This window comes from Propithecus coquereli, unplaced genomic scaffold (assembly GCF_000956105.1).
Source record: "Propithecus coquereli isolate 6110/MARCELLA unplaced genomic scaffold, Pcoq_1.0 Scaffold210, whole genome shotgun sequence".
In the NCBI taxonomy this organism is placed as follows: domain Eukaryota; kingdom Metazoa; phylum Chordata; class Mammalia; order Primates; family Indriidae; genus Propithecus; species Propithecus coquereli.
In genome coordinates, this window is record NW_012146079.1 from 1,111,098 (window position 1) to 1,126,881 (window position 15,784).

The following is a 15,784-nucleotide window of genomic DNA, read 5'->3' on the forward strand; positions in this document are numbered from 1 at the left end:
ATTCTAGGGGCCATGTGCCCAGAAGAATGGGGAGTGCTATTACTACAGAAGAAGAGGAAAATATTAAGGATAGAGAGATTGACTTCAGTTTTATAAAGTGACAACAAGCTTTGAGTCAAACAAATCAATACAGAGCAAGCAAATTAATTAGTATCTAACAAACTTTCAGAGTAAGACTATCACATGAGTGTTAAGGCCAATGCTAGTTCATGAGGAGAGTTAGAACCCATTTCCAACAGATAAACTGCTTTTGATTGAAGCCATTTAAACTCCCGTCCCAAATCATCGATACTAAGACTTAATACTAAGCTACATCAAGTCAATTAAATAGTTTGACAAAAATAAATTACTTCCTAAGACCAGGATTTAAGATGAAAGGAGAGAGCCATTTGAAATGATCTTTCTACACTAATTTAAATGAATAGTCATTTTGCTGGTTGTAATCAAATACGTGTCTCTTCTTACCTTCAGAATAGAGGGAATGCTCTATAGTCACTAATGCTGTCCAAATTTAAATGCATCAGGAATAAAAGGATAGGGAGACCAAACAAAGCCAAAAAAAGACAAGAATAATAAAGTAATTGTAAGAGAGTCTGTGATATTCCTTAAAGCATTTACAAGATTCTTTAAGAGATGTGGGTTGCCTGTTCCATCCCAACACCCCCAAAAGCAGTTATTTCATAGATTCAAAACAAATGAAACTGAATTTTTTTTCAATGTGCTATTACCTTACTGTTTGTATTAATTAAACTTCATCACTACCATCAGCTCAAACAGTCAATTATTGAGGTTTCATTCTGATATCCTAAAAGCTAAAGATAGAAAGGTAAGAATAACGAAAAGACAAGAGAAAAATACAAATGGGAGGGAGATAAAAGTACAGAAATTAGAAGCAAAATAAAACACCAGATAGTGGATCAGAGAAGCACAGGATGAAGTTAAAGGAAAATGGGAGAAGCAAGAGAGTAAAGGGAGGGAGAGACGGAAGCAGTAATGAGAACATCAATGCCTGGCGTTATATATAAAGAAGGAAGAGAGCAGAAGGGAGAGAGGAGGCTTTGGCAGGGAGCTAGAGAGAAACCCACTTCACAGGAATGGGACTGGCATGAGGGTCTCTGCATGGGGTGCTCCATCTAGGGGACCTTATTTGGTAGGAAAAACTTGATTTGAATGTAGCCACCATTTGGTAGACACCAAGTATGTTGCAGCCCTATTTTTATATGACCCAGATTTTACATATTAAAACACAAAACCTCATGGAGACATTCCACCCACATGACACAGTCATTAAATGGTAGCTCCAGAGTTGATTTCTTAGGGCATCAGATTTGATCCTTACAACGTCACTGGTTAAAACTGATTAGAAGCAGGAACTATTATCCCCACTTCTCACTGAGGCTCAGAGAGAGAAAGTGACTTGTCCACGATTATCTGGAACCAATTTGAGTCCCATGTCTGCAACTCACTAGATGTGTTATGGACAAGTCACTTAACCTCCATGAAAGCCGTCCATAAAATAAAAATAATTAATAACAAGTCCACAGGTTCTTACATATAAATGAGAGTATATATGTAAAAATGCTTTATAAACTGAAAAACATAATTTGTCAGATATTTACTAAAACTAAAATGTTCAGTGTAAAAAATTATATGGAGTTCTATATGCTGCTGCTTCTTTAAACTATTAGGATGGAAAATGGTGAAAAAGAAAGAGGAGGAAGCAGAGGAGGTGGAGCAGAAGGAGGAAGAAGAGAAAAGGAAGGAAGGAAAGAAGGAAGGTAGGAAGGATAGAAGGAAGGAGGGAGAGGAAGAAAGGGAAATATACAAACCCAATAACAATGGTTAGCATTGTGTTATTCTATGCCAGGCACTGTGCTAAGTCTTTGTTCATTTAATCACCATAGCAACTCTATGTGGCAGGTGCTGTTATTACCCCAATGTTCCGATAAGTAAAGTGAACCTTGGAGAGGTTTAGTAACTTGACCAAGTCATGCAGCTAGTTAGTGGCAGGGCCTGGATTCAAATCCACACAGTCTGGTACAGTTTAACTCTTCAACTGCCTTGATATTAGTCAGCTGGAAATAACAGTCCTGTGGGAAATCGTGACCACTGTAGCAATCTCATCAGAGAGGGAGGACTAAGAAAATATTAGGCCCATTAGCACACCAGCAGGTAAAATCCTTATCCTCATCAAGAGATTCGACAGATGTTATTTCAATGTCCAGTGGCAATAAAGGAGATCTCAGGAAATGAGAGTAACATTAGTTACTCTGATAAGGTCAACCAGGGTGCTGCAAGAAAGGGGGAACCCCCATGAAATTACTTCAATTGCTAACAAAATTACAAATTAACCTATGGAGCTGAGAGTTCATAGTTCCCCAGTGGACACTGAGCTAATAAGTGAATGTAAAGCAATTTAAAAATTTACAAAGTCTTTAAAGACCTCCCCATTATTAAAAAGCTAGCTCAGAAATACAAACAAAAATAACTGAATTTTGGTTAGACAGAAATCTAAGTGGTCGTATTGTCCATAAGACCAAACCCTTCCTTACTAAGGACAATCCAACCTCCGTCTTTAAAAGCTCATTGACTCTCCAAAGAAGATATAAAAATTGCCAATAAAAATTTGAAAAGATGCTCCATCATTAAGGAAATGTAAATCAAGACCACAATGAGATACCACTTCATACTCATTAGGACAACTATCACCAGAGAAACAAAATAACAAGTGTCGGTGAGGACGTGGAGAAATCGGAATCCTTGAGCACTGCTGGTGGAAATGTAAAGCAGAGCAGCCACTACAGAAAACGGTATGGCAGGTCCTCAAAAATTAAAAATACAATTACTATATGATCCAGCAATTCCAGTTTGGGGTGTACACCAAAAGAATTGAAAGCAGAGATCCGAACAGATATTTATATAGCCATGTTCACTGCAGCATCATTTATAATAGCTAAAGGTAAAAGTAATCCAAGTGCCCACTGATAAGTGAATGGAGAAACAAAATGTAGTATATACATACAAAGGAATATTATTCAGCCTTCAAAAAGAAGGAAATTCTGGCACGTGTTACAACATGGATGAATCCTGAGGACACTATACTGGTGAAATAAGCCAGTCACAAAAGGACAAATACTGTATGTTTCTGCTTATATGAGGTACCTACAGTAGTTTAATTTGGAGACGCAGAAAGTAGAATGGTGGCTGCCAGGGGCTGGGGGCAGGGAGGATGAGGAGTTATTGTTTAATGGGTACAGAGTTTCAGTTTGGGAAGATGAAAAAAGTTCTGAAGATGGATGGTGGTGATGATCACACACAATGTGAATGTACTTAATGCCACTGAACTGTATACTTAAAAATGGTTAAAATGGTAAATTTTATGTCATGTGTATTTCACCACAATAAGAAGAGAAAAAATAAAGAATCGATGCATTTGTATAAATGTGAAAAAATTGTAAAAGCTCATAAGGTAATATGTCATTATTCTAAGCATCCAAGGCAAATACTAATTACTATTTTATTTACCTTTATCTTCTTTAAAAATACCTAATATTTCATATGCATACTAAAGAATTTATATCCTAAATGACATATTTTCTGGGATTTGCTCCAAAATAATCAACTGAGAGATAGATGAAGTGGACAAGTATAAATGAAACAAGATTTACCTGTGGTTAATAACTGTTGACACTGTGTGATGGGGACATGAACATGAAGGTCCTTATATTATTTTCTCTACTCTTGTATTTGTTTGAACTGTGCAATAATGAAAAATTTTAAGTACTTCTTATTGTACATGTACCATATAAAACAGTTTTAAACAAACTATCAAGAGCCAATAAGAGCAGCAAATTCTAAAATATGATTAAGAAAATTTTTAAAGGAAAATGCTTCTTAGATGCTTCCATTTGTAGGGAAATCCAGGTCCTTTTTTTCTGGACACTTATAATTAATAGTTAATATACATGGAAGAATTCCTACTTATACAAGCTTTACATGCACTATTTATATAATCCTAATAGTAACCTATTATTCACACCTCCATTTTACAGATCAGGAAACTGAGACTCAAAGAGGTAAAGTAATTCGACTCATATTAAGTGTATTTTAACTCAGGCAGTCTGAGTGCAAATCCTTAAGTTTAACAAGTACGTTACACTACAACTACATTACTAATTACAAAATTATTTTTTATACTTTCTTGCTAGCTAATTTAGCCACTCTCATCAATCCTCAGTAGCCAGAATTAGGGAACCTTGATTGGCAGCCTATGGAAAGAGATCTTTGGTTTTGTAAGATACATAATCAACACCTTTGCCTCATCTGTTTCAGGAAAGCCCTAAGGATTTTCAACATTAGCTTAGCTCAATTTAGTTCATTTACTAAGCATTTACTAAGTGCCAGAGGCTGTTAGACCTTGGGCACTGTGCTAGGCATTCAAAATCATAATCAGAAGATAGCAATCAACATAATATTTATTTTAGAAACCAGATGACCAAAATAAATTACTTTTCATATCACGCAGTTCTTCCTCTCTCATGGCATTAATCACTCTATGATGAGATGCTTGACATCTGTCTTTGCCACTGTAAAATAAGCTCCGTGATGGCTCAGACCATGTCTAGTTGCCCATAAATCCATCCTCAGTGCCTACCACATGCACAGCTACTCGATACACAGCCAAGGCTGCATGCATGTGTAATGAATGGAATTACATCCTGGGTGTCCTGTCCATTAATTTATCTAGACAGCAACACAGTGAAGAAGTAAGAGTAGAGTCTTTGGGCCAGGCATTCATTCATTTTATTATTAATTAATTAATTCATTCATTCATTGATACATTTATGCAACCGATATCCAAGGACACATATTTTGTACCATTGTTCTAGGTCCTGGGACACATTATTTTAAGGAAAATAGGTCATATATGTAAAAGATCTGGCACATGGCAAGTAAACACTCAATACTTAACAATAAACCAAAAGTCCAAAAACAAAACACTAAGAGTAAAATTTAGAACAAGTGACAAAGGACATTGATTTCTGGAGGAAATGCACCTAAACAAGTTCCAAGAGAGAAATATTAGTAGTGTTATGTGTTAATAGTAATATTGGTACTAATGTGTTCTGTCTATACGGTACTCTTATTTTTTTTTAAATCCTTTGAAATACATCATCTTAACTATTAAGGGTGAAAAATTTCCACAGATTTCTGTACTAGAGAAAACATTTCTATTGAACCAGTTGGCTGACCTTGAGAGCTCTGTGGGGCCAATGAAGGTCTTGTAGATTTGTATTGTTTTTGACATCTTCCAGCAATGAGCAAACAGGGGAAATCATGTCAATTGGGTTTCTAAATGACCCACAGCCACGGGGACGTCCAGCAAGCAGGGGAAGACTGCTCAGGAAGCCCTTTGCAAAGTCTGTTCTTGAAAGGACACTAAGAGAAGTTAAGAAACTGACCCACGCTCACACAGCTAGTCAGGCGTGATGCAGGAATTCACATCCAGCCCTACTGACTTCTAGTCTTGTGACTCTCCACCACTACTATCTCTGTGTGGTCTGTCACCTTCCTTTAAAAGTTCTGAGACATAAAGAAGAGAATGGTGCTTATAAAAAAATAAAATAGATTCCATTATACCCCAATTTCAAATTCTCAAAAAAGATTCTGACTACTTCGAATTGCTTTCACCTAGAACCTTCTGGTTTCCCCTCACTCTTGTCAGAAGTTGGAAGGGCTCTGATGCATCTCTGAGATGCTACAAGATAAGGATTAGTTGAAATACTTTGCACATCAGCAAATCACCTGAGGCCCTATAAGCTCCCTGCATGGCATATTCATGCTATACACAGGCTTTTGGCTTACTGAAAGACAACCTCTGTCATCTGACCTTAGGAGGGCTACCCACTCAGACCACCAAAAGTTGAAAAAAAAAAACAAAGGCATAAAGCGACTAAACGATGTCATTTATCATGATATCTACCATTCCCTTATCAGGCCATGGTCTTCCTTTAAAACTTCTTTTGTATTCTTTTTAAAAAATCATCTGCTGAGCCCTAGTTTGTTTTAAGCACTGTATGCAAATGTTGAGCTAAGTATAGCATATTCTTTTATCTCTTCTCTTGGATTTGATGCTATTTTTCCAAAATCTTTTATTCCACATCACTGTGCTGTCCAATCTAATACCACTAGCCACATGGACTATTTAAATTTAAATTTGAATTAATCAAAATTAAATACAATTTGGCTGGGCATGGTGGCTCATGTCTGTAATCCCAGAACTTCGGGAGGCCGAGGTGGGAAGATCGCTTGAGGCCAGGAGTTCCAGACTTCAGTGAGCTATGATCACGCCAATGCACGCCAGCCTGGGCAACAAAGCAAGACCCTGTCTCTAAATAAATAAATATAAAATGAAATACAATTTAAAATTAAGGTCCTCACTAACACTCTCTACATTTCAAGTGTTCAATTCCACCATGTGGCTAGTGGCTACGGTATTGGACAGTGCATATGGAGAACACTTCCATCACAATAGAAAGTCCTATTGGACAGCACTTCCATAGAGCATCAAATCCTGGGTCTTTATCAGCCCAGAGCTTCCAACCAGGATCAAAGAAGAACAAAACTAGTACCAGAATAGGTCAGACTAAGATCCCAGTCTTTTCATTCCTGGGGTTTCCTACAGGTCAAAGGAAAAAGGCAGTTAATCTATTTATAGTGGGCGATTAGACATCCTGGTGTAATCCGTGGATGTCCATGGAACAGCTAGCGTGCTGATTACTTGCTGACACTGAATTACAAACATAAAGATTATTGCATTTAAAGAGAGACAAAAATATCATAGACAAATAAATAAAGACCCGAGTTCAAGCTGTGTGACTTTAGACAAATTGTGTTACTTCTCTGATCCTAAATTTTATAATCCGCAAAATAAAAAAGTAGATAAATTCTGAGTTCTCTTTCACCTTGGAAATTCCTGGATTCTAAGGCATCATGTAGTTTATGTGATATCCAAGGAACTGTGCACACTGCAAAGATATACAAGACAAGACTTCGAAGAGCTTATTAACAAGTAGAAGCAGCTAGCTATATGGGGCTAAACAATAAAAGACAGGACATTGTGTCATAAAAATGGCATGACCAAAGTATCCTACAGAATCCGCCTATTTACACTACCAGAAAAATACGAGTGGAGGTGGTAAAAATGTTCACTTTTTTCCCTTTATCAAAAAAAATGACAACATATTGTTCCCCACCTGGCACATCCAAGGTGTTTAATATTTTTTATTAAATAGTAATAAGCTAATAATAATGTTAATTATAACAGCAGGCATTTATCGAGGACCTAATACATACTAGGTTCTATGCAAGACACCTTCCCGAGGCTATCTCATTTTATCATTCAACAGCCCTATGAAGAAAACATTTTTTTCATCATTTTATAAAGAAACTGATGTGAAAGCAGTTATGTCATTAACCCACAAGCACTCAACTAAACAGTAGCAGAGCTGAGATTTAAATCCAAGACTACCCAATTCTAGTGCACATGCTTCTCCCATTTCAGTCCACTGTCTCCCTAAGAAAACTTTTACTTGCTAATCACCAGAAAGGACCAAAAATAAGAAGGCTCCTAGACTTCTTCTGGAGAACCCAGCTGACCTCACAAAGCTGCCGTTTTTCTGTGTATTTTTTCGGAAAACAGAATAACAATTTATCTTTCTAGATCAGCCCCTCGGCCAAAATATTTTCTAATCTAGACCAGGTGGCAACTTCGATGAAGCTAAAATCGAGGTCATGGTTGTCTAGTAGAGTTCCAATGTCCTGAGACCTTTGTTGATTGAGTTAGACACAAGACAAAGGGAATTAAAAAAAAAAAAAAAAAGGACAAGTTAAGTCTTTATATTGCTGTGGGCAAGTGCAAGAGAGAAGCAGGGACTTTGTTTCCTGAGGAACTGGGCACCCACTCTATCATTTACAATTATTTTACAATGAGGTTGATATTTTCTAGAATAGAAGCTTCTGTAACCCTGACATTCAAATGCCTCCTCATCACTGCTGTGAAGTGGGGAGCAAGGGTCACTTGTTCGTGTTGCTTATTTTCCACAATCCTGTTTTCAAGGAGACTTAACATTTATTAAGTCACTAAACTGTCCAAATCCAAAATATTTCTGTAGTCTCTGCAGTGATCACATTCTGTCACCCACACTGCCTAAAAATACCCTGTTTTCCATCTCTCAACAGAACCACAAAGGCTATTAGAAGGCAATAAAATCCCTAGAGAGCTTCTCCTTTGTACATCTGCAGTTTCCTCTGATCAATTAGATTCAGAGAGATTGGAGGTGGGATATGAAAGAAATAAAATTCAGGCCACAAATCCTTATCTTAATCCCACAAATAGCACTGACAAGCAATGACTGGTGAGGAAAGAGCTCAACCCTGCAAGGCTTTCCTGCTCAGAACTCAAGTTAATTATTATCCAAAATTCATCATTAAATCATTACTCATATAATGCTTCTACCTACTTCTTATCGAGAAATATCATCATGAAAATATCACCAATGATGGTTCTATCCTATCTCAGGGCACATGTCAACATTTGTGTCACTGAGAGAAAAACAGGTCTGAACATATTTATAGTAGACAACATCCCTTGGTGCAGAAAGGGGCTTTCAAATAATCTGATTTAGAGGAGACACTCCATTTTAGAATTTTTCAGACAGGGTAAGACATTTCTCGTGGTGCCTATCTCCCATCTGAGGCCCTAATTTAAAAATCTGAGGGCTTAAAAGGCCCCTGCCATTTGCAATGATCTATTTACACACATTCTTTCCTTTTCTAAGGGGTCTTTGTCTTGTTGTCACCTGTAAATATTCTGTACTAACACGTAGTAAACCCGGACAGATTAAGATAACTAAGGTTCAAAAATGTCAAAGATAACGTGGGCACAGTGATGCGCACCTGTAGTCCCAGCTACTTGGGAGCCTGAGGTGGGAGGATCACTTGAGCCCAGGAGTTCAAGAACAGCCTGAGCAACATAGCAAGACTTTGTCTTGAAAAAGAAAAAAACAACTTATTTTTCACTATAGGGGTTGACACCCCCAAGGTTGACCAGACTGGCAAGTCTACGGAGCCAAATGCCCTGAGTTGATGTAGAAAATGTCAGCTACCTCACCACTAAGAGACTGGTGATGTCTGTAGCTCAATCACTTCTGAAGAACAAATCAAGCCACTTCTCTTTCTTGCACATACGCCTCTTCAAGCAGAACAGACTGACTTCAGAAGTAGCGTTCCACAACGTCTAGGCTGAGCTAATCAGCGCAGGTGACCTTCCTAGTGGGGTGTCAGCTCCCATTGTGCCTTTGTGGAAGAAAGGCCAGCGCTCCCACGTTGCTGTTCCAGAATGAAGCAGTCGTGAGCCATTAACACTGACCTTGTATCACTACCACAACAAGATACCATGTTTAAAAGACTTATCCAAGTGCCTGTGCTTCACAGGTACTCAAACAAGGCTAATATCTATTCTCTTCTCCAAAAGACATTGTGTTTTCTTTTGCAACTAAAATGAACAGCATCTTAGTGAACATTTTATCTTTTCTGGTTGGAAAAGGAAAAGATAAAAAGAAACAAATGGAAGGTAAGAAACTATAGGAAATGAAGAGAGAGAACAGGAGGGCAGAGAGTGGAATGAAGGCAAGAATGGGGGAAAGGGAAAGTGGAGAGAAGGAGGTGAGGGCAGAGGCATAGTGAATTGGTAAGTTTGCTGTTTGCAAAAACCTGTGCATTCTAGTAAGACACCAAATGAGGAAAACATTTTCATTTTCTTTTCTGACAGCTGGAGCACAAACGGCTGCTGCAATGATATCGGAAATTATTGGACATGTTTTTGAGCATTCTTGCTAGTGAGAAGCCAGCATTCCAGCCAATTCGAAACCCTGGCCCCAAAGTGTCCTAGAAATTTTGTTTTCCAAATGCATGAATGTCAGCCTCTGGACAAAAAGTGATGTATACTGTCTGGTGGGCAGCGTGCCGGCCAGACACCAGATTTGGAGAGTGTCTCCCTGTGCTCTGGGTTCTAGCTTGGTAGTCCTTTTCAGCCAGAGGTGCACAGAAATGGTTTTCATCCAAAACAGACTCAAACCGAAAGCAGTGTTTAAGATCCATCTACCCAAGACAGCACTGAGTTCTGACTCGTCACCGCTACAGATTCTACAAGAAGCTGGTCTGGATGCAATGCTTATTGGAGCTAATCGGGTCTCTTCTCAAGGAGGTTGATGACTTCTAGTTTCAATCTAGTTAGGGCCTGTCTGAAGGGAGCCTAACAAGCCCCAGGAATAAAAGTGATCAAACCTCATAATTTTATGTGTTTTGAAATAAGATACATCAAACAACATAACCACTCTAGTTTAATCACCTGCTTATGAAAAGGCAGCATTATACATCAAAGAATTAGTAAGGCAAATACTTTGTCCATACGTATTTTTTAAACCTATCTCTGACATCAAATAGAGACTGCTCATGTTAAGCCAAAAAGCTACTGCCAAACATAGGAGACTGACTTGCGGGCACCAACCCTGCCTAGGAGGCAACATTACTGTCACCTGTGGCCTTCACTAGGCTGGCATCCACTCTGCCAGAAAAATCAAGAGTTTTATCCACTGTGCATTTTTTCCATAAATCACTATAGACTTCTCCATGAAAAAAAGATCCCTGGAATTTTTCCATGATTTGGAGGAACTTACATAATTTGTGTGAGGATAATCATGGTAGAGAGAGGCATCAGACAAACAAGAAATTCACACACCCAGCTTTTCTGTGTATTCCACTTTGGTAACCACTCACTGTTTCCTACCCCTCACAGGAATGTTCCTAGGTGTCGTTCACAGCCTATGAAGATAAAATGGAAACAGCATATACACATCTTGAGTGTGCGCAAATGATCAGAATCTTGAGCAGCAAGGAAACGAGGTGTCGTGGGTAGAAGAGTGGGGGGAATGGTGATGACACCATGAATGTTGCTGATTTAGAACTCAGTTTCAAGAACTGTGCTTCGACAGAGAAGCAGAGGTGGAAAATTGACATGAGTCAATATAATGGTAATTCCTCCACCATTTCCCTCTGCTCTTATTGAGCAATGTACTATTGGAACTGAACTTCTTTCCTAAACCTTCGATTGAATTCCCGATTGATAAGCATTATAATATAGTGCTTATTCTTTTATGCAGGTGGAACAGCTGAAATATTTGAACACACGTATTTGACTTATACCCCTCTCCAATTACTTTGCTCTTCTTCACATTAAAATTTGACCTCTACTAAGAAGATATTAAGTGGAAAATCCATATAAGATACAAGAAATAGACATACAAAGGTCATATGAAATCCATGATGTCATATTGCATGCCTGCACAAAGACATAGACCATTTGACTTGATAACCAGCATATGATAACCAAGGACACTGTGTTTCTTTGTAAGTTATCTGGCATTGATTTATACATTATTATTTATATCAAAAGGAAAGTAAAAAAATAATACGTTCAAAGAATAAAAGGAAAGACAAGCAATCCATAGTTAGGCATTATGAGTAAAATTTACTGAAAGGAGTTACTTTTTTCCAATAATGATTGACCAGGGAAATCTTTTTCTGAAAAATAAATTATATATGTCATTAACCCTAAACACAAAGAGCCAAAAAAAGGATGGCAAAATGAGTATCATGGAAATTTCAAGCTTAACCAACAAAATAATGCTTAAAAAAATGAAGTATTACATTCTCTTCCTGAAATCATCATGGTCTGTTAACTTAAAAGTAGAATTAATAGCAATTTGTTGCCATACAACAATGTATAGAGTAAATTCAAAATTAGCAATATGAGGCTCAGATATAATAAATAATCAAATAACTATTTCTAAAACTACTTTCTTCTTATTTTATTTGTTCTCATGATGACACTGGTTGTTGTCACATTATGTTTATTTCTAATCAAGATAACAGTTAGGTGTCTGATCTATTCAGCCCTTAATCTTTTCCAGGGAAACAGAAATAATCCAGTTGTTTGAACTAAGAAAAAATACTACTATAATTTTCCATCCAAAAGCAACTCTCCACATTACACACATCCATAAAACAGAATTCAAAATTCTCACATCTTGTATATTACAAAATTCAGTCATACCAAACTATAGAAAATATCATGACTCATTTAAAATCGCCCAGCTTCCCCCTAAAATGTTTTTTTCTCAAAACTAACCCTAAATAGAATAGGCAAATATGCAGTTATTTCAATCAGCGTAGGCATACAATAGTAATAATCTAAGCTCAAGTGGATTATTTTCCCGATTTATGCAGTGAGAATGCTCTAAGACTAAAATAGACAACTAATCCCCAGTTTTTCTCTTTCATCACACTGTGTTATCCTAGACACATGTAACTACAGTCACAGGTATGCACTATAGTACTTTCTGCAAAGCTAGAGACAAAAACAGCTAGCATTGTGCCAGGATCTTCTCATTAAAGCAATAACAATATTCCCTCAAACATATATTCATCACTACCTTTTAATGATTCTGGGCTACAAAGATGAAAATTTTTTATTTAGTGAGGTCAAGGTGGCACATAGCCTTTCATCTTTATTCATAATCGGCTCTGATCCTCTTACTGAAAAAAAAAAAAAAACAAATGCAAACTCATCCTGGACTCTTCAATGGGCTCACTCTAATCAAAATCTTTCACAATTTTTTTAGTTTCAAGGTATGGTTTCCTTTTTACCATTGTTAGCATTTTACTGAAGAAATCTGGCCCAATAAGCACTCCCGATAATATGCTAAAAAAAAAAAAAAAATCATCCATAAAATGCAATAGAAACGATTGGTGCAGAAGTTAAATAAAGAATACTGCACCCTTAATTTAAGTAAGATTGTTGATTATAGCCAGAGTGAAGTTACCTAAGCAACCACTTTAAGGCACATGCAATATTCAAATGCATCTTTATTATGGTGGCTCAATGTCTACAAGTTTGTTGTTGACAACATTTCTATTAAATGCATAAAGCTATCAGATCTGTTTATGGCCAAAAAAAAAAAAAACTTCTGGAATATAGAGATTTATTTAATGAGCATGACACTAGAACATAAACAGCCACAAGCAAAATAATAAACATAACACAAAGTAAAAGAAATAATTTAGGCTACGACAAAAAAACTACCATTGTTTAGTTAGGAGTAAAATCATGAAACCGCATGCATTCACACAGACATATTCACTCTTGTCACAGAACTGCGAAGTGGTCTATTTTTATTTCCAAAATGTGATACACTTATGTAATTATTATAACCTAAATGTTTAGAGGGAGTATAAAAAAAAAAAGCTTCTAAAATTACTATGGATGCTATTAAATTATAAGTATAACAAACAAAATATCTGGAATGCCCAAACTTGGCTGTGATTGCTCAAGACAGATTAATCTATGTAAAACCAGCAGGGAAAGTGTGAGGCCTCATTTACTTTGTTGTGTTTCTACACATATGTGTCACTTGAGAACGTCAGATCCTCTTCACGTATAGCGCATAATCATCGGTGATTTGGGGAATCCACAAGGCCACAAAGTTGACATATACTCTGATTTAGAGGGGAAAAAAATTGAGAAAGCCAGAAGTTTCCCTTTTTTCCAAGAAAGTGAAGAAATTCTTACCTTTCTGTACACCAGCATGTTGGGTGATTCATCTGCCACCCCATTGCTGGTCTGCCCGTAATTATTCCCCTGGGCCATGTCACCCAAAAGTTGGTCCACTCTCAGCTACAGGAATTACCAGTTGGCCCTGCAAAGGTTTAGAGAGACTCCAGTGAGACCTAGTGGTAGTGCTTAGGGGGGCCAACTGCCCTGATTCATCTTCATCGCTCGCAGCACCCACCCCACACAGAGTGTGCCCACAAGCTGGGGCTGGCTGGAGGAAGTGACCCAGGACATGGATTTTAAAAAATGAATTTACACCTACAATGCCCCCAGGAAATTTTAAGAAATTCCAATCTTCCAGTTAGATATGGCCATTTGGCTGTGGTTTTGACTTCACGTTCTGGGTACTCGTGTTAAGAAGTGCTTGATGCTCACCTTAAGAACCCATGGGTACCATTCTGATAGTACAGAGAGTTCTCTTTTTCTCTCAATACTTGCATCTCCACTTGATGATGTTTTCCCAAAGGGCGGAAAGGCGACACCCGGAGCTGGGTGGGCAGCACACTTTCTCGCGGGTATTTGTCTAGTTCCCCACATGCAGGCGCATCCGAGAGGTCCACTCCCAGTGTCATTCTCCAGCACATGTGTTTGCTCTTCGTTCCCCTGGGTCTCCCACACAGACCCAGAGTGGATGTTCGCCTACTTTCTCCTGCCTGCGCTGTCAGGCTCCTCTCCCGTCACCCCACTCCGCTTCGGAAGTCAGGAGGTAACCCTGCCCAACCTTGCAAGAAGGCACCAGAATATGTCCCGGCAACAAGAACGGGTGGGAGGTCGCACCTCCAGGCAATTACCTAGGTCACCAGGGGTGAAACCCTAACTGCAGAAGCCTCAAAGCCACCAGCCAAAGAGGCGAAACCAGGCGAGCCCCAGCGCCCCTCGCCCGGCGCTCGCGGCGGCAGCAAATGGCAGGCGAGCCTGTGCCCCGCCGCGGCCGCCGCCGGCTCCAGGCAGCAGTTTCGGCGCCAGGGACCGCGCCGAGCGCTCGGAGCCCGCAGCCCAGCCCCGGCGCGGGGTCCCGGGGGCGGCTGCCCTGCGCCCGCGGACGCTCCCGCTGCGCACAGCGAGGGCCAGGCGCGGGCCGGGGGCCGGGAGGGCTCCGGGTGGCGCTGCCTCCTCCCCGCCCGCCTCCCCTATTTACCTCCTCCGCCAAGGTCACGGCCCCGCGGCGTCTCCCCTCCCGGGCGGGCTGGGTGCAGGCGCTGTCAGCTGGCGGCAAGCGGAGCAGCGAGGCAGGGCAGCTTCATCACACTCGCGGGGGATGCGGATTCCGCGCCGCCCCGGCTCTCCCCGCGCAGGCGACCGCCACCCTCGCCGCCGCCCGTGCACAGGCGGCTCCGGCAGCCGCCGCTCGCGCCCGCTCCCTTGGGCCGCCTCGCCGGCTCGTCCCTCCTCCTCCGCTTCTCCTCCCGGGGACCAGGACCAGCCGAGCGCGCGCGGGAGGCGAGACGCCCGGCCCGTGCGCGCGACTGGGAGGAGGGAGGAGGGGACAGTCACGTGGGACAGGGGCGTCCGAAGGTGCCGGCTCGGTTGGGCTCGGCTCGGCCGCCGCCACACCGCCCGGGCGGCCCGGGCCTCCCCGCCCTCTCGCCCCCGGGGAGGCGGCAGCCCTGCCCGGCGCGGCCAGCACGCGCTCCCGCACACCGCCCGGGTGTGCGCGCCGCTCGGGCCTGGACAGACCGGAGCTTAACGCCCAGTGTGAGCCGGAAAGGCAGGGAGGGCTTCGGCGCTGGGTGCGGGGTGGACGGACTGGGGGACGCAGGCAGGGGGCCCATGCATCCGGCAGGTTCCATCACGTGCCTGAAGACCGCGCTGACAGTACCAGGGAAGCGGGTGACTGATTATTATTATGCTTAAAGAACAGAGTAGAGAGACATTGAGACATTCTAGGACTGAAAGGAATGGCCGGACCCAATGACTCATTCAGCCTCGTTCGCCTGCGGCTTTCACAGCTTCCTGCTAAGTTGGAGAAATGGGAAACGATTTGGAGGCTGCCAACCCGGGGTGAAAAGCTTGCCACTTGCGAAACTGAAGGAACGTCTCCAGTGCCTGGCT

The 15,784-nt window shown here is 40.7% G+C and overlaps 1 protein-coding gene across 4 annotated transcripts in view; it reads right to left on the reverse strand.

The window, feature by feature from the left end:
* The window catches only part of RGS7 (regulator of G-protein signaling 7), a 446,139-nt gene extending 430,940 nt beyond the window's left edge, over positions 1 to 15,199 (reverse strand). For all 4 annotated transcript variants that reach the window (XM_012644352.1, XM_012644350.1, XM_012644349.1 and 1 more), the window contains exons 1-2: positions 14,871 to 15,199; positions 13,691 to 13,817 (exon numbers count right to left, since the gene is read on the reverse strand). In XM_012644352.1, coding sequence (XP_012499806.1) covers positions 13,691 to 13,768 — 78 coding nt within the window. In that variant the 5' untranslated portion in view covers positions 13,769 to 13,817; positions 14,871 to 15,199. The remainder of the gene's footprint in view (positions 1 to 13,690; positions 13,818 to 14,870) is intronic.
* Between the last annotated feature and the right edge of the window lie 585 nt (positions 15,200 to 15,784).